Source organism: Dermacentor andersoni, chromosome 7 (assembly GCF_023375885.2).
Source record: "Dermacentor andersoni chromosome 7, qqDerAnde1_hic_scaffold, whole genome shotgun sequence".
Taxonomy (NCBI): domain Eukaryota; kingdom Metazoa; phylum Arthropoda; class Arachnida; order Ixodida; family Ixodidae; genus Dermacentor; species Dermacentor andersoni.
This window is the reverse complement of record NC_092820.1, coordinates 149,821,688-149,849,150: the sequence shown is the minus strand read 5'-3', so window position 1 is coordinate 149,849,150 and position 27,463 is coordinate 149,821,688. Positions and strand designations below refer to the sequence as shown.

Here is a 27,463-nt window from a genome sequence, read left to right as displayed (position 1 = left end):
ACGAAGGTGCGAGTTATAAAATATACTAAAAAAAGAGATAGCGGGAGGGGATAAATTCTTCACTCCTTTTTGTCGAGCGTAATTACAAAGCAACAAATGCAGCGAATCCGTCGCCAAAGCAGGAATGTTGCGACTCTCTATTAGAAAGTGAACCACACAGACACCGTAGTAATAAGACGAAGTAACGACAAAGAAAGGAGCGTGACAACGTATTACGTCGACAACCTTCTACTTGTACGGCACTATACGAAGGACCTTCTCCACGACACCGAATTACTTCGTCATGCTACGCAACGACGACCTCTCGTTTTTCGTATGCGCAAAACTTTCCTCGCCAGATTCACGCCACATTCCCTCACATTGGTTCCAGTTCTTTCGCTCGTCTTCCTCGTAACTTCCTGCGGTTTCTGCTTTCCAGGCAGGCGTCTGCGCAAAGGAAGCAAGCATGCACGGTGTGCGGTGACGCATTGTAAGACGTAACAAGTGGCTGGCTTCCTCGAAGCTGCCGCTTGGCGGAGTATAATTCGCCCCGCTCTGATAATCCGTGGCTCCTTGCGGCTGAAGCGGTGTGGTGTTTGTTGTTTACCGGCCTCAGCCGCTGTTTGTTGCTCGCTGATGCACTGTGCATGTATGCGCATGTTTATTACGTTTCCGGCTACGCGAACAGCGGCGATGATGATCCACGGGGACAAAAACATTGCCCCGTTGGCAGGGGAGACGAGCGTATGCTACAGCGAAGAAAAAAAAAATAACCCGAGAAACAGACATCGTATTATTCAGCCCTGGAAACATTTTCACAAACACGGTAACAGTGTTTGCACCCTTGAGGATGCTATAGTTTGTCCCTTACCGTTAAAACTAAGAAAAAGATTACTCGACAACGAGCTCACGACCCACCTACGATGAGAAAAGCCGTGTAGTTCCAAACTGTAGTACGAATTCTGACCACCTTGTGTGCATCGAAATATCTAATGCAATAGTTTGACAGATACACTTATGAACGTCTATTTACTATTTCATAATGTTGTCGATCGTGTTGTACGATTTCGTGTGGTAGGATTTGCTTACCTCAGAAAGCTGCCGAAAAAGATATAAAACTTCATTCCTCCCCACGAACGATTAGATCTTACCACATTAGGGACATGGGACAAAACAGCACCCTTAAGGCTGTAAAAAATTATTGCGCCTAGAACACTTTAGCTTTCTTGAAACAACAGCGAACTCACCTCCTTGTACGTGCTGAATGAAAATGCAGCCTTGAAAGAATGCAAACAAAAAAAACTAATTCGGTATTGCTATATATAGCTTATGTGTGCATCAACTTCTCGCACCCTAACGTTGATAAACATAGATGGCTCAGATACCAAACCGTGGGCAGACTTTCATTCGTTATCCTTTCTTTTACGTATTCCGGCGCCACTGTAAGATTCAGCTGAGTCACCCGGGCTACCGTCACGACACAGAGCGACGTCGACGGACGACTACGTTCCCGCAGGGTCAACGACCGAGCACGACTCAATAGGCGGTGCTCGTGTGGGTAGCTTCGCTCGTACTACTATCTCAGCCTCGCGAGGGCTGTTTCTGACAGGCCAGCAAGGGCGACACCAGGAACGGCAAAGTCGCTTCATCTCGGACAGCCCACTCTGGAATGGAATTGTTCTGTCGCTCGCCAGTGCGGATTGAGGAAGTGGCACTGGCGGCGGTCAATTTGTCCGGCGGACGCGGCTTCCGCAAGAAGGGCCATATATATAGTTTGCTGCTGCTATAGATAGTTCGCTCATGCGCTTTCACTTAGGCATAATGGAAGCACGAGAACGTGCGTAACATGGGAGTGCGGTGACGAATCGCTCTGCGTAGCCGTTTTCCAAGCTTGGCATAACTTCGCACGTACGTTTTGGAAGCCGAATTAGGCCGTTTTCCCAGAGGCGGGGGAACCGAGAAACGAAACGAATAATTACAACCGTTTCCACTATTGCTCGTTGCTTTTTCTATTATTTTCATTAATATCCCTGGCGTACAGTGCATCTTTTTCCGCATAGCCAAGTGTACCTTCTGTACGCAAGGTACACTATAGTCTATGTGGAAACGGGCTCCATCATGGGCTATGAAATATCGGAGAATCATAGCACCACGCGATGGTGTATGTCGAAGCATCCATGCGTCCTCAGACAAAGAGAGCAAGATGTACGAATTTGTAGTCGTGGACAAGTTAATGTGTCCGCCTTTTCAAACCGGATTAACTGCACGCATGTGTGTTTATTCAGGCCAGAGTTGAACAAAATAAGGTTTAAATTGATATCGAACGCTGCTAAATTAAATCTCTGCGCAAGTTAGAACTGAGCATTTACAGTGCCCAGCAACTTCAGTTATCGGCCCCTTCCTCACACGGGCGCTCAGACGATAATAACTTAGGATTGCTGCACGTTATTTATTCCGCGCCCCAGTGCTGTAGAACCAACGACATTGATTTTCTCAAGTAGTGCACGTGCGCCCGTTCCAAACCACCATCACTGTATAGTAAACTGCGTCACAGACCTGCTGAGAGCCACATAGAAACTGCAGAGCAGGCGTTCAGCTACTGATCCTCTGTCCCGGGGTGCCACTCATGAACATTGTCGAATTCGGCCACGTTGCCAAATTCGCCGTCTTGTCAGCTCCGATTTGCGCACAGGGCGGCTACGCGTCCTCTCTGACTGGCTCAAAGATGTCGCCCCTACGGAATTCGACAACATGGCAAAATTCGACGATGTCCACAATGACACTCCGGTTCACTGGTACCGCCGCTAAAAAAAAATAATAGGCGAATGTGTACAGGCAATGTCACGCGCCGGCTTTCTAAACTTCCGCGCTCCGGACAGGACAACAAGGGGCAGAAGATCACTTGTTTATCTTAAAACAAGAACTATAGATCCAGCTCCGCCTAGTGCGCTATCTCCTACTGCACACTTGGGTGAGGGGAATGAAATAGGTATGGAAGATGATGGCGAAAAAGAATAAAGATCAGAGTACGTTGGCAATGAAACACTGTGGCACTTTGAACGCCTCCGGTTCGGTCCGGCATCGTGCGAAAATTGCGACATGAAACGCCATGTCGCAATTTTCGCACGATGCCGGACCGAACCGCTTAAGCGAGATGGACGCTTAAGCGCTCATCTCGTGGCATCTCGAACGCTTACGCGCTCACGAAATGAACACCTCAACGCCTCGGCGTTCATCTCGTAGCATTCTTCGGGCTCCACAACTTTTAAGAACTTGCAGAAAAACTACACCTGAGGCAAAAAAATATATATATATCAGATTACTTCTTCAACCTACCGTACCACGCCCACGCTGGTGAGCTGATTGAACAGACTGAAATTTTACCTGTCGATGACCTCTATGCACTATTAAATTATCTGAATAAAGGGAATATCAGGGGGAAAATAAATAAATAAAGGGAAAATTATCTGTAGCAATCAGGCGCGAAAGGAAATAAAATCGTCGTTTTCTGCATGATATTTCTCATGTACAGCCAAACATTACGCTGCTAAGTACGAGATAAAAAAATGTGGAAAGTGTTAACCCCCAAAATCAAGATATTCCAAAAATAAATTGTCCTACATAATGCCTACATTACTTAGTAAGCGTCTTAAAGCTAGCATAGATCATCCACAGTGTACAGCGATCGAGCTGAGAAAATGCCACATGTTAGGTTTTTAAACTACATTGGCTCTCGGTCCGCCCTTATTTGCTCTTGAGCACTGTCTGCTTATGAAACTAAGATATATTCGGTATTTCTTTTACAGTTTTGCTGTATGTTGTTGTGTGTTGTTGGAATTGCCGTTGACTGTTTTGTACGAAGGTAGCTGTGGGCCTTTGTCAAGCTGCCTCTACGAAAAGCAGCTTTTACCTACAACTTGATTCATCAGTAAAGGTTATTAGTATTATTGTTATTATACCTTCACCACGTACTGCGCTTCATAGTAAAAGTGAATTATGGGTTCGTTGAAGAACAAGACTTTCTATAGTGCTTTGTGTAGCCAACGCATCAATGGATGGATGGAAGGATGGATGTTATGAGCGTCCCCTTTGCAATGGGGCGGTGGGTTGCGCCACCAAGCTCTTGCTATTACACTCTAAGAACAGTTTACACCCTTTGGAGTGCCCCTTCTGCCACACAACAATAATCGTCATCTCCAGTAACCGTCATTTCCAGTAACGAACGGCATGCGCGTTATCAGCATGATAGCATTTCCTGTCGGCAATGCTATCATGCTGATAACGCGCGTGCCGTTCGTTACTGGGAAGTACCGGGCTCGCAGCGTTAAAGAAAGGAAACGCATCAAGGCAGATGACGATTAATGTTGTGTGGAAGAAGGGGCACTCCAAAGGGTGTAAACTGTTCTTAAGAGTGTATACACTCTTAGGCAAAGTTACACCCTTTGGCTTGCCCCTTCTGCCACACAACAATAATCGTTATCTGCCTTGATGCGTTTCCTTTCTTTAACGCTGCGAGCCAGGGACTTTCTAGTAACGAACGGCACGCGCGTTATCAGAAGCGGCACTCCAAAGGGTGTAAACTGTTCTATGCTGATAACGCGCGTGCCGTTCGTTACTGGAAAGTACCGGGCTCGCAGCGTTAAAGAAAGGAAACGCATCAAGGCAGATAAGGATTATTGTTGTGTGGCAGAAGGGGCAAGCCAAAGGGTGTAACTTTGCCTAAGAGTGTACTGCCTAATGTCCTATACCTAGGTCAAACAATGAAAAAGAAAAAAAAAACACTATGAACTACCACGCCCAAATTTTCTGATCCCCTATATCGAACTGTGCTTTTGTACGTCTCCGTCCTTTGTCGTTTCCCTACTACTTTTCTTCCACCAATCCTCCAATAACCTTAAATGCTGGGGCGCCGTCTGGTAGGCAGAATTCGAGGAACTTTTGTGGCTGATCGGTGGCTTTTTAGGCCTAACAGAGTGAAAATAAACATCTGATCTCGATGGTAACGGCTAAATATATCGCTAATGCTAATGACGTTTGCCTAAGATTACGCTGAGCAAGCACACATTCGGTTCCAAGAGAAGCGGATAGTCCGCTACCATGGGCTTACGCAACCGCGATACCAAGGCTCGGTATTTTGATTAAAAATTAAATTCTGGGGTTTCACGTGCCAAAACCACGATCTGATTATGGGGCACGCCGTAGTGGGGGGCTCCTAATTAACATTGACCACCTGGGGCTCTTTAACGTGCACCCAATGCACGGTATATACACTGCAAAATAATTTACACCCTTAAAATTGAAAGAAGGTGTAAATGTGTCTATAACTGACACCCTTAGGGTGTCAGTTAAATAATTCACACCCTAAGGGTGGAGAAAAGACGGGGAATGCGGGAGATGGAAATTCAAGACGATGAGCAAAACGTGAACAAGATGAATGCTGGAGCCAACGTTTCGACAAGTGGACTTGTCTTCTTCAGGGCCCTGAAGAAGACAAGTACACTTGTCGAAACGTTGGCTCCAGCATTCACCTTGTTCACGTTTTGCTCACACCCTAAGGGTGCGAGTTATAGACACATTTACACCCTTTTCACTTTTAATGGTGTAAATTATTTTGCAGTGTACACGGGCGTTTTTGCGTTTCGACCCTCATCGAGATGCAGCCGCCGCGGCCGGCATCTGATCCCGCGATCTCTGTGCTTAGTATAGCGCGACGCCAAAGCCGCTTAGCAACCACGGCGGGCGTAGAGTCAGTATTCTGTCGTCGGGCCTTGCTCACAGTTAAATGACCTAGCGAATTGCAGCCTGCCTCACACTTAACGACTACTACAGTTTCCTTCTTTTCGGTACATTAGCTTAAAAGACGCGCGAAGCTGGCAAAATTCTTTTTCGAATTGTTTTGGCTACCGGACGTGTTCGAAAATGCCGAGAAAACATTCGCAGAAACCGAACCAAATTCTTGAACATCTATGAGGGCTTCTAGCTAGGAGGACTTGCATTTAGAAATCGCTCCTCTGAATGCTTCGAAGTATATGTTTCGAAGAGGAATATCTCACAAAAGTATCTTGTACGTAATGCGGGTATCACACATCGCACTTTAGATCGCGATCAAGCCCGATTTGTATCAAACTTCTCGTTCGTGATTGGCTCCTTCGCGCAAAGCTGCGCGAGGCAGCCACTGACATTCGAGAATTTCGATCCGGATCGGGGTTCATCGCTATCAAAGGTTCGCCGTGTGACAGCGGTTTGAGTTACGTGTCATTACAAAGTTCTTTTGAACACTTTCGTAATGTTTATAGACTCTTTCAACGAGAACGCCCCGGGAGTTGCCATAATGCCCTCTATAGGTTGTGCAAATTGCGCGTGAGCCCTGCGCAAAAGCATCGCAAGAAGCTGCCGCGCGTCCCTATCTATTCCAGCGGCACAGTGCAGAGAGGATGGCTGATCGATTGAATGAATTCTACTGATGCGTCTGAATGCTCAGCGTGAGGCTAGTTGGGATTCATTCAAGCATAAGCAAATAAAGGGTTCTCGCTCTCCCTGACGAAAACGTCTATACACCAAGCTTGGAATGGTCAATTAAATCAAATGCTTTGATGTATAGTCTGCGAAGCGGAATACGAAGGTCTCGTGTATTCTTTATTAGGAGTTTGCCCAAAGTTTCGGTTTTCCTTTCAGTCCCTCGTCAATGGCTGCATCACCTTTCTTTTTATTACAAGCTTGAGGCCATGACGGTGCGGTTTCTTCGTAGGCGTGATTGCGATAGCCTTGCGCGGTCTCCGCTTCAATCATCAGAAAATCGGCCGTCCCATACACGGCTCTCGATTGACTTTCGAGGTGGGCGTTGACGTGAGCCTTTTCGGCAGACAGAGCCTCTGAATCGGGGATGCACATTCGCACGCCTCCGCATAAGTGTTCTCCAAAAGCGCGGAGCATATTGGGCAGATGTCCTGGAGAGCTGCCAAATAGCCGCAACGGAGCAGTCAACGGAGGGTTGAACTCCCTATAAATGCAGGCATTGAAACTGAAGCCTATTCAAGTGTGACAGTTTACAAGCTTTGGAGAAAAGGTGACGACGACAGAGTATAAGAAGCCCCCTCTCCCATAAAACTATGCATCGCATGCGCTCGAGCTCGTAACCGTAGAACTTTTTTTTTCACTTCAAGGTAACATAATCAAATGTAAAATCAGACGAAGTCGAAGGATAGAACATATATAAACGTGCATGTACGCATGCCACAAGCACATGAAGCCAACAGACAATCATAACATATGGAAAGCAGAGGGGAAATAACTTGTTTATCTGCTAACTATAAACTGGCCGCATTCTACCTACCAACTAAGTTAACAAGCACGCACGGTGTCACGTAGGCACGGGTAAACATGAACAGATACCAATGGCGACCACGAACACTCGCTGTGACAACGCTGGCGCGATGAAGAGCGCCGGCAGCTGGGAGCGATCGCTTCGTGCATGCCTCTCGCTTCACCGCGTTCACCGACAATTGAGATTAAGCAACAGCGAACAATATACTCGGTCTCACAAGTCGTCTGCAGCACTGTCGAAGGCACGAGGCGTTACACACGCAACGTGCGCAGCGGAACACAGTTCCCGGCGTAACCGTATGATTTTGGGCGGGATTGGAGTTTCTCTCCCGTGGTGATTCGGGCGTTCCACCGAACTCGGAAGGCGCCGTATGGCGCAGTGCGGCGCTGAAGCTGGTAGCGCCATCTATCTTGCGCTCCGCGAACGAACCGCTGAATGCGGTCTGTAGCGTTAGCCGTAAGCGCGTGGCCAGTAGCACAACACACATTCGCCGCGAGTGAAATAAATGGGTTTACTCGTTCGTGTCAGATTCGCTAAACTTTAAACTGATAATTAGTTACGTTGTCGCAGTAAAATCAGCTTATAAGCTTGGTGTAATGTGGATGTCAAAGAGTAAATGCGTAGCCCGTGAAGTAATATACTCTATAAACTGTCACGCAAAAAAAAAACAATGGAGTGCGGTTGTTATATGATCATACACATAATAGTTATTAGGAAAGTTTTTCTTCTATCAAGCTGCATTAATTCATAAGAAATCTCCCATCAGTCGAGATGTGTGTCAGTGCCGCAGGAATCGCAGAAAAATTCGGTTAGTTAGCTTGAAACGTCTACGTAGCATCCTATGACTGCAAAGACCGATTTCAACGATAGCGAACGCCGTTACCATCTTATCGAAACGCCCACCCTGCACACGGGATGCTTGAAATGTGTAACAACTGGTGTAGATAAAAAAAAATAATGGGGGTACGGGGACGTCTATTTATCAAAATCATGGGCGTTCATCTGCTTACTCCGCGTACTGCACGGAACTGCGTGTGAAGACGGACCCGAAATCCGCGTTGCACGGCCGCGTCCTCAATCTGTCACACGCTTGACGTGCTTTAAAAGAGGAACCGACAGAGACGACGATGGACGACGACAGCGCGACAGTGTCCGCGGAGGGAAACAAAATAGAAAACAAGAAGTAAAAAAGAGAAACCGAAAAAAAAGAAGAATAAACTGCCTGAACTCAACTCCTCCTTTCCTCCGTCGTCTGTGCCTTCAAAGTTTGTCTCGACAACACTCACTGTCTCTTTTTCTATATCTGCTTCGCGCGCGGGATCGGGCTGTCGGAACAGTGACCCACTTTGCACAGCAAGGCACAGAGGCAAGTGTGTGCGCCCCCGCGAAGTCGGATTAGATACGCTGGTTAAGGTCCGGCTTCCGGTTCCGCGTTCGTAGAGAGAACACGAAGCCGCGAAGCAGCAGCCTCTACCACACTTACGAGTTCAGTGTATCCCGATGAATCACGACGCCCGTAAAGGACATAATCGCCTTTTCGAGTCGATCCGTTTCACTGACTGGTACGATACGAACGTGAAAAGGAAGTTGTTTAGCGAACATTTCCTTGGGTGTATACACCTTACCAGACTTTGGTGACCCGTGGCATGCTGCTGTTGCGTCGAACAGCGCTTGCAGAGAAAATAAAAGGAATCGCGTGTCTCATGGCAGGATCGAACCTCTGTCTTAATTACCTACTATAACGGGTTAACCTGCTCTAACGATTAGGTAAGAACGGCTAGCGTATACCCATCTCGTTTGCCTACGCAAATTATAGACAGAAAACAAGATCCTTGGAAACTGGCCTACGCGAACATCAGCGCGGTCCGCTATGAAGGCGCTGCTGCGGTACTTGAAAGACACGGCACTTTTTGACAGATCGTGACTGTACACTCTGTGACGTAGGATTGTACGGTGACACTGCGTAACACTAGGAACGCCTTTGCAGTCTGCGTGACAGTGCCCACAGAAACAGTTTGTGGGTACGTGCGTGTGTGTGCATGGTTTTTGTTTTATCCTTCTCTCTCACGTATCGCATCCCATTGCCCCTCCCCCAGTACAGGGTAGCCAACCGGAGACAATCTCTGGCTAACCTTCCTGTCTTTCCTTTACCTTTCTCTCTCTCTCTAGATATTTGAGACTGCTGACGCACGCGTCACTTTGCGTAGCAAGGCACGCGCGAGAGGCTACAGACGCAGGGATCAGACAACAACACCTATAGATAGCACGGGGCCCGTTCACTCCCATCCATGACGTCATTCTACTGGCCCGACTGCCACAGAATCTAATGGGTATGCTCCCGATAAGCAGCGGTGATTTTGACGTCACCGCTTTCGTTACGCCAGCTTTGACAATGCAGATTTCGGGCCAGTAGCATGACGTCATGGATCGGAGTGAACAGGCCTAGTGCTATCCAGGAGGTGTTTGATCAAGTGGGCGAATAATAGCCAACACTTACCGCTGCCTTTCGCGTCGTGCTTCCCTTCACATGCATCCTCTCATCACAATGCATCACAGACATCAACTTCGTCATCGTGACGTCACTGCGTCGACGTCGCACAGCATGCGTGCGCAAGAACGCGGCTGGAATGGCTTAGTGCAGAAAACATTAAAATTAAATTCTAGATTTTTTACACGCGCCAAAACCACGATCTGATTAAGAGGCTAGTGGATTAGGAGGTAAGTAGAGGCCTACGAATTAATTTCGACCACCTGTTTTTTTTTTTCTTTTTTTTTTACCTGCATGCACCCGATTCACGGTATACACGGGCGTCTTTCTTTTTTCTTTTATTAGTTTTTTTTTCTTTTCATTTCGCCGCCGTTGAAATGTTCCTGCATGCCGCAACCGGGATTCGATCCCGCAATCCCGTGCATAAACGTGAACACTGCATTACATCACCCGTTGAATATAGGATGACAATAAAGAGACCTTACGCATTCAGTTTGATAGCATTTATTTAGCCCCTTCGCCAAAGCCTCGATTCGCGTAGATTCCATTATGTGCATGGAACTGCGTAATTCTTTTGCTTAAGAGGAAGCTTTAGCTCGGGTGTTCCTATCTAAATACATGTAAAAGGAGAATTCGTTTTTCTCGGCAACCACTGCACCAAATTTCACGAGGTTTGTTGCATTTAAAAGAAAAACTTAAAATCTAGTGACTGTTGGTTTCGAATTTTCGAGTTAGGTCGTCAATTTTTTATTAAAAATTGGCGAAAATCGAAAATTTTCAGAAAACGAAACTATCAAGTTTACAACTCTGTAACTCAACAAAGAAAAATGATAATACACTTCTGTGAATTGTATCTAATAGTACATCTAAAGCGGACAAAATTGATATCTTACAATTGAAATATAAAAAATTTAATAATAGGAAAATACAACTTTTGCAAAACCCTTGTAACCAACGTAACAAATTCACGTAAGATGTAAAATGACATATTTAATTTGTCCGCTTTGAATGATCTAATGGATGCCGTTTACAGAACCATGACATCATCTCTTGATGCAGAGCTATGAATTTGTAAACTTCGCGCTTCTATTTTTTTCAAACGGTCAAATATTTGAAAATCGTTTTAAGATAATTCGAGCCCTAAATCGAAATTCCGCTTCCAACAGTCACTAGAATTTAACTTCCTTTTCAAATGCAACAAATTTCATTAAAGTCGGTCCAGGGGTTATCTCATAAAAACGTTTTTGCGTTTTACATGTATTTGAATAGGCCGCGTCGGAGTTGGGCCCGAGCTAAAGCTTCCTCTTAAGTTGCCCGGTTAGATGTTGAAATCAACAGCTCCATGCACGACAGAGAAAGCAGCCGCCTCTTCATATATTTTGCGTAGATTTAATGTTACGGCTACTAGGAGTGGTGGAGTAGGAAATGGACAGGACATTGCCGACTGGAGGAAGCTGTATCTAAAAAAAAAAGAAAGGATCGGAAATTTCAAAGTATCGGGAGAGAGGTGGAACTGTGTGTAAACGAAAAAAGCCTGTATATTAACACAGCTGACTTCACATCGATACGACTGGTTGAAACGCAGCTTGCATATTTAGGGCCTGTTCTCGCCTAGGCGTTTCCGTGATATCAGCGCAGGGAAACCTACGCTGGCAACAGATGTTGACCAACTATACTATACGCGCAAGGACACGGGGCTACAGCACCAAACCAGGAGCTAACTCATTGGCGGTGCTTGCCGAGCGGTCATTCTTCTGGATCCACTTAATTCCGTTATCAGAGAGAACCTCGTTCTATAATATGTCAAGTCTTGCCTTCGTCGTCGCATGTTCCCGTTGTTGCTGTGGCTGTCCTCGTAATGATGGTCATTGCTGTTTTGCTGATTTGATCGCACGTACTCATGAAGGGCGAACGTCCTATAGACACCACGATTGCTGTCCCACACTCGCAGCTCCCACACCGCTGCACACTCCGCGTTGACTGCACTGCATTAAATCACCATCGATGACGTCCGTGCATGCACGCGTACTACGTGCACACATACAGATTACGTATACACATGCAGAGTACGCAAACAGCGAAAGACTGGGATTCAATGGTAAATAAATGGCTTAGATAAAGAACATCAAGTATGAAGGAAAGGACCTGACCCTCAGGCGGGACAGGCGCGTTTCCAACAGGTACGGGAATGTTGTTTTGTCCTGCGCCGAGGCACATCAGGGTTACTATAGCGATTACGAAAAGATAAATGCAGTCATCTCCCCCATTCTTTTCTTTCGTTAAAGGTTGCGGAGCCACGACTGGTGGACGTGGTGGCCGGCCGCCTCCACGACGTCTCGCTATACCAGCTGCTCGGCTGGGCCACCTCCTTCGTGGTCGCCGTGGTCGCCATGGTGTGCGTGGCGTGCAAGGTGTACAGCCGGCTCACGCTGGGCACGTGCACCTCCAACAAGGACATGACCGGTCGCACGGTGCTCATCACGGGAGCCAATGCTGGTACGTCTTTACGCCGGCCAGCTGGTGCCGCTGCTTCGCGGCCGCGTCGCTGGTATAGTATTGGTGCCGGAGGGTAGGTTAGTTAGCCGCACGTTCTGGTATAGTGATTGCTCCGCTAAATTAAATTAAATTATGGGGTTTTACGTGTAAAAAACCACTTTCTGATTGTGAGGCACGCCGTGGTAGCGGACTATGGAAATTTCGACCACCTGGGGCTCTTTGACGTGCACCTAAATCTAAGCACACGGGTGTTTTCGCATTTCGCCCCCCATCGAAATGCGGCCGCCGGGGCCGGGAATCGATCCCTCGACCCCGTGCTCAGCAGCCCAACACCATAGCCACTGAGCAACCACGGCGGGTCTGTGACTGCTCCGCCTTAGCGCCTGTTTCCGGTTTACAAAGCTACGTGCCCGCAGCTCCGTCAGTTCCAGTATAACTAGAAGACCGTGTTGCCGCGCATTGCAGATCGTGCGACTGTTATCGCGTATTCAAATATTCAGAGACATTCTTTAAGCACAGAGGTCAGCTCACACGAGACTAGAATTTTTTCATCTTTCGCTTAAAGGGCCCCTCGCCAGGCGACGTAGCAAATTTTGGTTATACGTTGCAAGTTACGTGCCCCTCTAAGGAGTGTTCTACCGCAACCATCTTCTTTTCTTCAATTTGTTAATAGCAGAGATAGAAATATTTGAAGTGCCGCGAACCCACGATAGACACTCTCTCCACTTGCCCCCGCGTCTACCCTCCGCAAATGAAATTCCTTCCCTGTGTTCTCCCATACCAGCGTTGGGGGATCGCGTGGCGAATGTGCCACAGGCCCCGCTTTCTTCTTCTTCTTCTTCTTCTTCTTCTTCTTCTTCTCCTCCTCCTCCTCCTCCTCCTCCTCCTCCTCCTCCTCCTCTCTCTCTCTCTGTCTCTCTCTCTCTCGCGCGCGCGTGCGTGCGTGCGTTTTTTGCTGAGTGACGCACTTCCGGTCACGGTCACGCGCGCGAGTTGTTGCGTTTGTCTAGTTTCGCGCAACGGGCGATTTTGCGCGCTCTACACGAGAACACCTGATCGCTGGCACAATGCCGAGGGCCGAGGCAGGCGCGACAGGATGAAAGAGGGTGAACGCGGCGCTGTAACGCGGTAGAAGGTGGTATAGTTTCGTTCTCTGCGCGCGCGACTGCACGGCGTGGGAACGAGCAGACGAAACGAAAGTGCATCTCTCTCGCTACGGCACGAAGTTAAACAAAAAAACACGCAGACATTCGGTTTGCATGTTTTATTATTTCTCTGAACATTAATTCGTCTGTTGAAGGGAGAGATTATACAAATATAACTGAAGTTGCCTTGAATAATTATCGAAGTCACGTGTCACTACGAGCGACGTCACGGCGCTGCCATGTACGTAGGCGCACTCGCACGATATACGTCAAATCTCCGCGGCTGGAAGCGAGGCGCCCGCGAGGAGAAGGGACAAACGGCGTTCGGTTTGAAATTTAAGCTCTTAAAATTTTCGCGGCGCGTAGCTAGGATGCAATACTTAGAAGACAGATTCGTTATTGCGCATTGTATGCACGCACTGCGCTCGTCAGCTCAAAAATGTCCAGAGCTGGTTTGACGTGGTGAGGGCCCTTTAAGGAAGCGAGGCGATACTTATGTGTCAACCAAGACACCGTAGCGCTACACGATAAAGAATTCACCTATACTTTGAATACTAGAGAGGAAACGTTTTCTCGTTGCTTATTTTTTCAGCGCGTCACAATTTGTATATATGTCACAGCTTTTTTTTTTTCTCATGCACCTTTCTTTATTTTTCTTGTTGAGATTCCCATTAACAATCGGGCCACAACTAGGCTCCATTAGCGTTGCATGGTGCGACTGCATGGTAATACCGTACTACCGTAGTAATACCGTACCGATGTTATACTTTTAATCCGACGTTTTGCAAACGCTAGTACGTTTCCTTGTTTTTTGCGGTCAAGCTAAGACTCCTGACGTTGAAACAACCGCACATATGGCCAAAGCGCGTTTAAAGTGGTTCCGTTTATAGCGGGGTCCATGCTGATGTCCACCTCGGCGTATGCGCGCGCAGGCATCGGCAAAGAGACGGCCAAGGAGATGGCGAGGCGCAACGCGCGAGTCATCCTGGCCTGTCGGAACCCGGAAAAGGCCGCGGCGGCCGCGAAGGAGATCCTGGAGGAGACCGGCCGACAGGTCGTGGTGCGAAAGCTGGACCTGTGCTCCTTCAAGTCGATACGCGAGTTCGCCGACGACATCGCCAGCACCGAGGAACGCCTCGACGTGCTCATCAACAACGCAGGAATCGTCCGTGAGCGCGTTCACTCCCACCTTGCGGGCCTTCTCTACACTTTTTTAAAATCTTGTGCCAATTGTAACGCGACAGCGTTAAGGGCCCCGTGCCGTTGTCAGATGGGAAGAGGACTTGGCAACCGGTGCTGCCGCGTCCCAGAGCTTACTCGCACTCATCAACCCAACGTGTCGCAAGAAATCTGGCGTCGGCGTCCAGCGTCGACCGTCGTTTCGGCAGAGTTTTTTTCTAATGATGCATACGCAACCACGTAGGGCCTCCATGTAGCGGAAGAGAGTTACTGAAACAATTGAATTTCTCTACGTAAAGTACGTCAGAAAAATTGTAAAGTACAACCTAAACACAACATACAGACATGATAGCACCGGACTGTAAGTTGAAGATACGAGAAAACGTAATTCCGTTATGCGGAAACTCAAAACACAAACCCCTCTTCCAGCGTTTCTACCATTCATAGAGCGGCCATGGTCTCTGAGACTTGCGCACGCCGGAGCGCGCAAATCTCGAAGGCCATAAAGCGGCGTGCCCGGTTTCTTGCAACATCTCCAGGTGGCGCTGACTTCCGCCGCATCTCGGCCTACGCAAGAGGCCGCATTTCTACCAGAAAGCTCGTCTTCGTGCATAGCGTTCGCCGCCAGCGCTTCCTAATAAACATTACGGTTACATAAGCTAAAGTTACCGGGAAGCGTGAGAAGCAGCCAGAGATCTTTGAATGCTATCGTGTTGCACTCGTGAAGGCGAAGCTTAAGCGTCCTCCAAATTTTTCGGTTCCAGCTGTAAGGGGGGAAAGCTTTGCAAATATTTTCCGTATACTTACTTGGGATGGTTTTGCGCATAACATAATAACAAGAGAAACGTTTTACATATTTGAGATTTGTTGTTTCTTTTTAATTCACGGAACAATAGATACATGGAACTACGTTCCACTGAAATTGCCAGTTTTATGCGAAAAAGTGTGTCACACATTTGTACTTATATGGCTCCAAACGCCTCAAATTGAAACCGAGTGCTGAAATAAATGCGGGACCTTGAGCTATAGCATAAACACAGTTCTGCAGTAACATGTGCTTAAATGAATCTTCCTGATAACAGGAGCAATGATGTGGAATGCTGTTCCGTAAAACAGTGGGTATTTTACTGGAACATATACGAGTATCGTAGTTCCACGTGAATGTTGATTTAAGGGATAAAAGGTAAAATAAACTATATGGGAATGCCGTTCCCTATATGCTGTGATTTGATGTGCAACGCCGTTCCGTTTGAATATTTGGAGAACATTTGCAAACATATTCTACTTATAGCTGGAACCTAGCTGGAATGAGGTTCAGAGTGTACTGATAACAGCGAAGCATCTCTTGTACATAGCAGTGCACTTAGCCCAGTACTAACCAGCTACAAGTACGGATGCCGCTACTATTAAATTCTCGCCACTCCTGGCAGAATACAAGGATCTTACTTTTATTACCTTCGTTATCTATTTTTCGCAGATGTAAGTAAGCTGTCGTTCATCACTTGCAAGAGCTTGTCGACAGTTTAATGCAACTTTTTTTCTCATCAATAGTATTCTATGACTTCCGCACTGAAGTTCAAGGTTTGAAAGAAACCCGTCTGGTCCGGATTAGGCATTGTGAATGGTAAAAAAAGAAAAAGAAAAAAATAAACCCGGGGTAGTACGCCCACTAAGGTATTGATTTAATGGAACATGACGTTCTCGCACTGCGGAAGAATGCATTGCGAGAAAGCACCAACTCGAAGTGCGATGCATTTCGATGCAGAATTCGAGTACGCTCTTGTAGAAAGCCGCGCTACATATGCATGCAATTTCTAGCAGATGGGTATGCTGATCTGTACTTCAGAACTCCATCCTTGTAGGGACAGCATGCTGACTGAAGCTGTTAAATTAGAGGTAAATACGAAATCAGTTAATAAAGTATTCATTACCGCGGTCGTCGCCTTCCCCTTGACTTCGGCTGTCGCACTTAAATGATACGCTGTATAAAAAAATATTGTTTTAGGCACTGATGAACTATGCTTCATAGTCGCTTTCTTCCTCATAAACATGGTACATCCTTCTTAAACACCGTCTTTCTTAAACACAGACTTGCTATATTACATCAGCATCATTTGCTCGGAGCCTAGCCTGACACGTTTCGCCATAATAATGAATGAATGCGCCGTCCTTCTCTCAAGATTAAGCTTCAGCCCTTGACAAAGTGATGTTCCAATCCTGGATTTCACAACGACTGTTTAGCAGTACTGGCTGCACGCGACTTCGTCGAGTAAACCTACCATCGAGATGTCGGTCTCTTAATGACGATTTCCGTCGCCCAACAGATTCCGGTTAACGTCGAGGTGACAAGAGTTACCGGCACGTGATCACCGTGGACAAGAAGCCGTAGAAAGGAGGCGTAATTGAGAATTGGAGAGCAGAAAGGAAGGAGGGGGGGGGGTGTTAATAAAGCCTCCAAAATGGCCTATGAGGGATGTGGTGATGGAATAGGTCCAAATTGATTTTGATCACATGGGCGTTCTCTAAGGAGTACTTAAGACAGGGTACACAGGTGTCCGCTAAGCCGGTGTAGGGTACCTCACGAATTTAATAAGCAATTAACTTCACTTTTATTGCCCCCTTTCAGCATTTCCGCACCGAGTGGAAACGGTTGACGGATTCGAGCAGACGCTGCAGACCAACCATTTGGGGCCTTTCCTGCTTACGAATCTACTTCTCGGTGAGTAATGCTCAACTGTTTGATTGATTGATTGATTGATTGATTGATTATTTGTTTGTTTGTTTGATTGATTGATTGATTGACTGATTGACTGATTGATTGATTGATTGATTGATTGATTGATTGATTGATTGATTGATTGATTGATTGATTGATTGATTGATTGGATTGATTGATTTGTTATAATGTTCCAAAAGCACACCGGAGCCATGAGAGACGCCCTATAGTAGCAAGGTCCGGATTTATTTTGAACACCGGTGGTTCTTCAGTGCCGACCTAAAGCTCGGTACACTACGGCTTTGGCATTTCATTACGACTGGCTAGTGCCTTGATGAAGGACTGCACGAAACCGGCTAACAGCTCTCCAAAGAAGACGAAACACGGAATATCAAGTGTGTAGGATGAGAGCTGAATGTCAACCGTCCTTGCGACTGATGGATTACATGCGTTGAAATACTCGCGTTTGCGGTGATTATTCTAGGGTAAATCCCTCAAAATCATTGAAACCCTTAAGTCCCGATCTTTATTCCATAAAATTCGTCATCAAGTTCTTTCAAAGCCGGATGTTAAAAGTCTGCCGTGGACACAAAGCAGACTGCGACGTATTGTGTAAATATGAGCACCACGTATATATATGTATAATACATCACCATTCAGGTTAAGCATCTGAATCGTTAAAACTCAAATTTCGCGCACAGGTGTTTATTAGTGCAGGATGGATTTCAACATTATGATTGGGGTACAACACTCGCCTATATTGCTCAGAATAAATTAGAAGTCCGCATCGCCTGCGTCGATGCCAGGCACGAAGTGAAGAATTTGTCGTCGTCTGTCAGTGTTAAAGCTAAATTGCGGGCTACAGGCGTGGCCGCCGAGATCGGTTGACGCGCACGCTGCCCGACATCAAAAGCCATACTACCAGCGACCCATGGCGCGTGCCATATGCCATGTTTCGCCGTTACCGTAAGAGCCGGCGCACGCGTTCTGTTCCATTAAAGTCTACGCTTTCTGTTCGGCGTCGCCTTAGTATACGCGGGCTCTTTTATTCGTCATGGACGAAGCATGCAACTAATGCACTCACTACACAACTACGCACACATCCGTGCGAAATTTCAGCCCGAGTGAGCCAGCGGTCTCGCAAAAAATAAAAAAAGAGTCTTGTTTACCGGGCGGTCTTACTTGCACGACATTGGGTACATCCAGAAAGTGGAGGGTTCTGCATCTCAACAAGGACAAGATAACATTCCCAGTCTCTGTCCACCAAGATACAAACACAGACGATAATGATGATGACCTTAATGTCTTTGGCACATACCCGCTCACGGGGATTGTCCACGAGTCGGGCAGATTTTGCATATGTGTTAAGTGAATAAATTTAGACGTGAGGGTGGCAGAAGCGAATAAGCCCGCTGTGCCTCGAACGATGGCGTTACGCCAGAGCTGCGTCACCGAGGTCGTCGCGTATCTGACGATGCCGCAAACGCTTCCTTTTTTTTTTCTTTCTTTTCTCGCAGGCAAGCTGAAGGCTAGCGCGCCGAGCCGCGTCATCACGCTGTCGTCACTGCTGCACCACTTCGGCCGCATCGATCCGGGCCGCCTCGACTACGCCGAGTACCGGATGCCCATGCAAGTGTACAGCGACACCAAGCTGGCCAACGTGCTCTTCACGAAGGAGTTGGCGCGGAGGCTTCTGGGAACGGGTAGGAGTACGCGTGCCATCCTCGTACTACCAACCATACACAGCAAAAATATTTCCACACTTAAGGGTGCTTGGTTTGTGTCATGACACGCCACTCTGAAGGGGCAAGACCGAATCGTCGATGGGGACGAATGAAGTTTCCTTTTTGGGGGACATATCGTGGCCAGTACGCAGCGATAGCTACGACAGAACACATGGAGACTGCATGCAGTTTAAAAGCTACCGCTTTCGAACTCTCGTGTCAGACCTTTTGGTGCGCAGTAGGTGATTACGTCTTCTCTCAGTGTAGGTGTAGCTTGAGCTCGCTGTCATGTATTACATAGAAATACTTTACAACATAGGAGCAAGGATGTTAGTCATATAGAACAAACCAGCAACAGGGGAATGTGAGCAAACCGAAAAGGAGACAAGTGAAACAGAGAGAGAGAGGCATAAAGTTGAAGGCAGGGCTCTGTACTTGCAGGAGTTATGGAGTCGGTAGTAAGTCGAGTGCCGTACCCTCAACCTTGTGCCTTGCTCTCGGCTTCCTCGTCTCTCTTTTTCTGCTTACCGGCACTTTCTTCGTCAATTTCAATTTGACTTTAATGATGAAACTTCGTTTGAACAACAGCCGAGGGCTATTTTCAAGCCCTTGTTGAACATTATTAGTCAGGCAAAGGCTGGTGCTCACGCTGTACAATATGGTTAGAGCATGTCAGTGCCCTTCACAAGGAAATGTTTCACATGGATGGTCAGGTAATTGACACTCTATAACTATAACAGGTCGAATATGTGAGAAGAGCAACGAAAATGTGCCTCCTCTTGGGTAATCAATAACGACGCGGTTAACAACTCAAGATAAGCAGAAGCACTGCAATTATCAAGGGATCAAAGTTACCGTCAATCCAAGCATTTGCAAGCAGGCGTAAGGACAACTGCAAGAGTACTGGCGTCATCGTAAATAATATTAGGAAGCGTTTCCCTCCTTAAGACAATGTACCGATTCGCCCATGAAGCTACCCTCATGAACTACCCGCGTTTTCATCAAACATCACTATATTATATATATATATATATATATATATATATATATATATATATATATATATATATATATATATATATATATATATATATATATATATATATATATATAATATGGTGAGTTAGCAGCAACGTGGAGGCTGCTCTGCAATAGAAATAGGTCATTAATAAAATCGAAGCATTCATCGCCACTTTCCCCCGCCCCCCTACCTTGTGGGTGTTGGCTCCTGCCGTTTTCCCAAGTAAACAACTTGTCCTACTGTGTATTTCTCCGAAAAAAGGCAAATTGGGTCACTGGGAACGCGTCCGAAGAACTATAACTAGGGCAACCCGGTATGTGCAACCGGTCATATGTGCCGCATTGCATGTATGCGATTATTTTTGACCAATTCACCGGGTTTAGTATGCGCCACTATACGTATGTATACGAATAGACAGGGAGAGCGAGATTCAAGAAATAAAATCGGCATCAGAAACTTTAAATCAGCTACAAAGAACACAGGAAGTCGGCAGCAGATAGCCGAGTGTGGAGAAATAAGAACATGCTCGAGAAGCTGCCGAGGGCATGAGTTTGTTCGTTACATCGCCCTGCGCTCATGATGAGACGCAATTTGAAACTGTGTGAAATGGCCCTTGTCGAACTCGCATCGGGATGACGAATTAACTGGCATTGCCGACGATTCACGACTCACAAACTTTGTATTAAGGATCGTGGAAGTAACTATGGAGAGAGAAAGGAGAATGGACCAGCGGGTCGCATCAAATGAATTTAATGTTCATTCACATCGCGCTGATAAACACGCCGTCCCTATCGTTCTATTATAATTTACGCCCTTAAATGTGAATAAGGATAAAAATATCTCTATAACTCACACCCTTATAGTCTTTTTTTGGATGTAAGGGTGTGAATTATGAGGTATGTTATGCCGCGATCACGTTCTCAGCAGCGCAACACCCATAGCCGCTAAGCCACCCCTGAGGGTAATCGTTTTACAGTGTACATCAAAACATTTGCGTCACTGTGTTATATATGCGTGAAGGCGCTATAAATTTGCATAAGCATATCGCACTGCATTTGCGACATTTCTGTCACTCGCGTCCTTTTGCGCAATTATTTGCTTCGTTATGGTAATGTTTGTACACCGTTTGCTGCAAGAGAGAGAGAGAGAGAGGAATAAGGAAGGCAGGGATGTTAACCAGTCAATAGTCTGGTTGGCTACCCTACGCTGGGAGATGGGAGAAGGGGAAGAGAGAGAAGGGAGAGAGAAGGTGCTGCAATGTTTGCGGAAACGCCAATTGGATCTTCACTTTTCACCTATTTCCAACCATGCGCCGCATCCACCGCCTGCGAACATTAAAGTTCATAAAAATATTTCGCGCAGGAGACCAAATGTGCGGCGGGGGGGGAGGGGGGGGAGGTGGTAGCACGAATTCATTTAAAGCGTGTCTTGAGCATATTAGCGATTAAAGCACCTTATTAGCGATTGTTAGACGTAGCGACAAGCAACGCATGGTTATATTATATATATATATATATATATATATAACGGAAAGTCTTTCAAACACTTTACTGTGGCAGATTTCGCCTGCTTCAGAAACTTGTCTGTATCAACTTGCTCGAAGCAGGAGCCCATCTTGCACCCTTTCAACGCAGAAATATTTGTAAGGGTAGATTCGGAGACCGACGAGCGCAATTTTTTTCGCGAACAGTGTTTTTCGCGAAACTCGACGTAACCCGCTCGTAAAATTGTAACACGATCCCAAATTCCTAAAGCTTACGATAAACTCGGCGAGTGTTGGCAGGTGTGCACACAGACATTAACCCGAAAAGGAGACAGATCGGTCAATGACAAACACCTTCATTTGAATCAGATAACAAAACAAAATGACAGGTAAAACAACGAGCAAAAGGTATAACGCATAACGAGGTAACAGGGTTCGGGAGAAAATTAAACAAAGGGGGGGGGGGGTGAATTAAACACTAATAATTTAATTGTGCGACGAAGAATTCATCCCATGCCATTAATTCGCTTACAATGTTTCCTGGGATACTTGCATAAGCTCGTTATTTGGGTGTCCTGCATATTCAGGCTCCCTCGCGTTCATGTAAAATTTCATAACACTGTTTTGTTACACATTGCGCGATACCATGCCTGTAGTACTGCATACGATTATGAACCTTTCAGCCATCATTTTGTCTTGTTTGAAAATACACATTTCGTGTATTCCCATAATGATTTGATTTCAATACGCACAATGAGCGCGACACCCAGATATTTAGGGGGGGGGGGGGGGGTGAAATAATGTGATCTGCACTTTGCCAGGCCACGTTATTTCTTTTATTAGTGTTCTTTTTCTACACTGAAAACCGACGCAAGGATATAGCAGGAGTAAGTGATGCACAAAAAAAAAAGAAATGTAATTCACGCCTCCAGCACGAAGTGAACGATGGCTGCGAAGAACTAACCAAGTGCGCATGCGCGAACACTCGTAGGCAAGGAACTCGCAGCATTCAATCACACGGAGGAAGAAAAAAACTGCATGTCTGTATGATGAGAAAAAGTTTAATGGCATGCATGTGGCGATTTATTTTCAAATTATTTAAGACTGCAAATTTGAACTGATTCACTGAGGCTCAACGTTCTCAATTGAAACATAAACAACACAACTGAAGAAAAAAAAATGCTTGCAAAGCTTGCCTGATTTTTCGTCGGCATCCTGGAAAACTGTTGGTTTTCGTTTCGTGTTGTCTAAATGTTCCAGGTGTGACGGCCAACGTTCTCCATCCTGGTGCGGTGCAAACGGACATCAACAGCACTTACGTCGGCTTTATGAACATCGTGATGAACGCCCTGTTCTACTTCTTTGGCAAGGTGCGGCCGACTCTTTCCAAAACTTCTCTATAATTTAACTTTTCGTCCATGCCTAAGCGCATTTAAAACAATACATGACTCACTTCCTCTAGGATTCTTGCCATCGACGAATGCGTGAAGCTGCGAGTGGTAAAAAAAAACAGAATTACATTGCGGAAATAAACATGCTTTGCCTGTTTTCTTTTTCTTGAGCACCTGAAAAATTGGACAGGATCTCTAGCCCCTGAATATACCAACGCAAAATTTCGAACAAGGTTCGGACAGAAAGCGGACAGTAGGCCTCTAAGTGAAAAGCTGACACAGAGTCGGTGCGCTGGCATTTTGTTTTACATGTTTCTGTTTCGAAAAATCGCACTGTTTGTAAAAAAATGATTGTTTTCGTGTCAAGTTATATATATAGATATATAATTCAAGGAAAACTTCTGTAGGTCCGGTGCATAGGTAGTTGAAGAAACGAAGGACCACACTTATGAAAATTACATTTTTGATGTTGTTACGTTCCGGCCGTGGCACGGCCGAAACGAAACAACATTCAAAATGCAATTGTCGTAAGTGTGCTCCTTCGTTTCTTCAACTATATATATATATATATATATATATATATATATATATATATATATATATATATATATATATATATATATATTTATTTATTTATTTATCTTGTGGTAGGACTCTGAACATTTTTTATTTGATTTAGAAATCATACAAATTTGGTTTCAAATTAACCGACAGATTATAAGGTCCAAGATTGAGATGGAACTTTCTCACATCGTCATCCCAACGTCCAAACTTCAGCCTAAAGAAGTTGTATCTTCAAATCATTAATTTGCCAGTTTCTATTCTTTTTTCTTATTTTTTCCTGTCCGGGCGTTTTATCATATGACACTCTGGAGACAGAAATGCAAGCCAAAATTAACAGCTGCGTCTTCCTGATTCCTAATGTTCAGAAGTGTAGGACAAAGCAGGGGCATGTTGACAGTGCGATAAGTTGTTGCGCACTTGGAGATATGACACGTCTGTTTTACATGACGATAGAATAGTGCAGAATGTGGAGGAGTACAGTGTCTCCTTCGAGGTAATCAACTCAAGAAATGCTGTGGCCTCATACGCAGAATACACCTGTGAGCGAACCGCCTTTTGTTTCTTTTTTAGCTCGGGCAGGAGGAAGAGCATTGACGGGAAAGAACTTACGCTTCAAGATTTAGGAAGGAGCCGACGAATATAACACGATATGGTACCTTGAACGCTAACATAATAATGTAATTGTCTGTCGCCGATAGCATAACCGCATCGATTTATGGCCCAATCAGCCTGTGTTTCTGATTATAAAGCTATATGAAGCCAACAGATAAAGAAGCCAAGGCTTGCTTTTCTTGACTTCAATATGTGTTGGCTATGACTAACAATAGGCAATCCTTCGGTCGTCCTTCTTCTCGTTCATTACCGAGAAAGCGGCGTTCCTCGTTGCAAAGGCGATGACGATGCACATTCCTAAGGCATGAGCTTGCAAGAAGAAAGTGACTATATAAGGGGTGATTATTTCTAAGTTTTACGGAATTTGTAAAAATCGCCTGTCGCAAATAGCGTAATTTCTGTGCTTGAGCAGGGTTATTCAAACAGGCGGACGCTATCGACAGGCACGTATTCAACTAATAAGCGAAAACGGACTGATTAACTGCTTAATTAAATAATTTACGGCACATGTTGCAAGGTAAAAATTGTACATAGCCGGTGAGTTTGCAAGACGTATTCACTTGGAACTAATTTCCAGGATGACACCAGCTTCGAGATACATCTCAAAGTGTGGGACCGAATACATGGGCTTTCCACTTATATTGTGCTTCAATGCACGAACGAGCGTTTTGGTAAAAAAGTACGTGGAACAACAGTGCAGTTGTATGGCGACTTTGATGGCGCATTACTCCAAACTGGTGTAATCCTGGAAATTCGTTCAAATTGGGTACGCCTTGAAAACTCACCGGCTACAATTCGTAAATTGGAATATGCGCCACAATTTAAAGAATTAAGAAGTTAATTAGTGTATTTTTGTTAATTCTTTACACATGTGTTTCGATTTCCCGTGCATGTAATGTCCACCTCTCTGAATAACCCAGTTCAAGGATTAGAATTATGTGCAACAGCTGATTTTTTTTTTTTTAAGTTACGTGAGACCTAAAAAACTATCACCCCGTATTATCCGGCTTGCGAAATTAAGAATATTTAGTCAAAATACCTTTTTTTATTCTAAATCTCTCGAAGAGGCACTCTCAAATTTGGTCCAAACGCACCCTCGCTGCTTCGACTAGTCGTTATACAACGTTCCATGCCGTGCTGCAAAAGTCACTTAAGAAACTGAAAGCATCTAAGCTCTACTGCGAGCAAAAGCAAGTTCTTGTGGCTGCAGTGGAGCGTCAATCTTGTTTAGACACCCTTTTCTAAGATAGCACAAGCTTCTCTTACGCGACCTTCGAAGCGCTGCCTGAGAACTCGAAAGCGGACCATTCGAAGATGCCTTCACTTGTCTTCGCACGGCAAGTGGTGAGCATATCACATTTAACGACGAGGAATCTAATAAACAGCTCGAGGTTCCCCAGATGAGGTGGCTCCAGATTTAGTCAAGCCGACAAATATAATTTATTTGCGTGAAATATCGCACATACGAGCCATCTTTTACTGTCAATGAAGGAAACTATGGCTACGTGGAAATAAGGTAACCTTATTTATTTATTTATTTGTTTATTTGTTTTTTTGTTGTTGTTGTTGTTGTTGTTGTTGAGTGGTTCACTGATTGATTCTGTTATACGGTATGTCGTTGGCTTCTCCGCAGCGTTAAGTTGAATGAATGAAGCTTTTGTAATAGGTGAGGACAATCCTAAAGCTTTCGTACCATTTCGCTGCCGCTGGCCGGGCAGCTACAAAGAAAATTACAGAGGGGATAAATGTACCCCTTTTCGCATAGTATGAGATGAAACCGAATAAGACAGTCTTCTGTGGCGTTCACAGACAACTACTTTCGGGAAAGCAATAACAGGGAGAGAAATAACTTTTTTTTTTTCACGGCTTTGTTTTGCAGACACCGAAAGAAGGGGCGCAGACGTCCGTATATCTCGCCGTATCTGACGAAGTCGCCAAGGTGACTGGCCAGTACTTCATGGACTGCCGACGGACCCTGCCCAGCAGAAGCGCCGAAGATCCGGCACTCGCCAGGAGACTGTGGGAAGTCAGTGAAAAGCTGACGGGCCTCAGCATATGAAGCCTGGGAGGCCAAAGTGATGACGGTGGGGTTTGTGGGTATATGCCTTCGAGACCTGATGCCTTTACAGGCAGCAAAGCCACCCCGTACATACACATAAACTTTATTTGACGAGCACAGATTTTAAGGAGGGCACGTAAGCCAGCCCGTAAACTTCGAATTGTACGTTATGATATCCTTAAAGCAATAGGAGGAGCCGGAACTATGCACATCGCTTGCATATAGCTTTGGAAAGTACGTGGTGTTTAGAAGTTGAGAGCAATCACACTAAACACCTTTGCTGTAAAAAAAAAAAATACACCTTCAAGACTGAACAGATTCACACGAGACGATAGCGACAGATAAAGACGTAACCCGTAAGCTTAGTAACAGAAAACGTGTCTGCTGCAGTGGATGCGTCGTTTTTTTTTTTTCAAAGGAGGCCCTGCGAACGTGAATGATTGACTCGTATAGCCTTAATGTGCAAGTCAGTACCTTAACTAGCGTCATATTTTAACGCCTAACGCGAAACGAAGGATGCGTGTGCGTGCTTGTGCTTTCTCTCTTTGCACTCCTTCACTCCACGTTTTTGCGGATAGAATACGACACGAATCAAAACAACCAATTCCTGTGAACGTTCACACGACTCTTAGGTAATGCTATTCGTAACATTTTAGAGCAAATGAGCAAATAGCATTTATAGAACTAGTCACGGCAGCAATCATCTCGCATCATATACCACTAGGCAGCTTTTAATACATATATATTTTTTTTAGAAATACTGGTCATTAACTAGTATATTGAAAGGCACATGAGCCGTAGGACGAAGCGACGACTATGTGAGTACTTTCTCCTTGACGCTACCCAATGCCCACTGATGCGCTCGCCCCTTTTTGCAGGTATATGCATTCCACGCATTCATAATTCATACTGTGACGACTGTGCGTGGGCAAGAAAACAGTGGCATCGAGGATCGCATTAACCAACAGCAGAACAGACCACAAAAACAGTTACTGAGTGTCCGCCCCGAGACAATATTTCCAGGGTGTTGCGGCTTTGTACACCGATCTGTTCGCTCTAAAAAAAAAAAAAAAAAGTAAATCCCAACTGCTTTGACAACGATATTGCCTTAAAGGTGCGACAACGGGCGCTTAATTAAAGTCTTAGCAAACACCGCTGATTGAACGAAGTTTGACTTTTTTTTTAATACTGCCTGCATAATTTTCATTCAAAAACCTAGTCCTGCCTCTTCGTGTGCTATACGGCGGAAGTGAGAGCGGAAAGCCTCGGCGGGACTACACCA

The 27,463-nt window shown here is 45.6% G+C and overlaps 1 protein-coding gene across 1 annotated transcript; it reads left to right on the top strand.

Moving 5' to 3' along the window:
• Window positions 1-12,087: 12,087 nt before the first annotated feature.
• LOC126533606 (retinol dehydrogenase 11-like) lies at window positions 12,088-27,463 on the top strand. The gene is made up of 6 exons (XM_050180770.3): window positions 12,088-12,287; window positions 14,365-14,601; window positions 17,238-17,330; window positions 18,845-19,030; window positions 22,816-22,925; window positions 26,002-27,463. The coding sequence occupies exons 1-6, from the start codon at window positions 12,182-12,184 to the stop codon at window positions 26,179-26,181; spliced, it is 912 nt and encodes a 303-aa protein (XP_050036727.2). The 5' UTR covers window positions 12,088-12,181; the 3' UTR covers window positions 26,182-27,463.

What these genes read in the sequence shown, in the direction of transcription:
- LOC126533606 (XM_050180770.3), top strand. Translation starts at nt 12,182, where the DNA reads ATGGTGTGCGTGGCGTGCAAGGTGTACAGCCGGCTCACGCTGGGCACG. An exon ending in CATCACGGGAGCCAATGCTG is followed by an intron (nt 12,288 to 14,364) that starts GTACGTCTTTAC and finishes ATGCGCGCGCAG; the next exon opens with GCATCGGCAAAGAGACGGCC. An exon ending in CAACAACGCAGGAATCGTCC is followed by an intron (nt 14,602 to 17,237) that starts GTGAGCGCGTTC and finishes GCCCCCTTTCAG; the next exon opens with CATTTCCGCACCGAGTGGAA.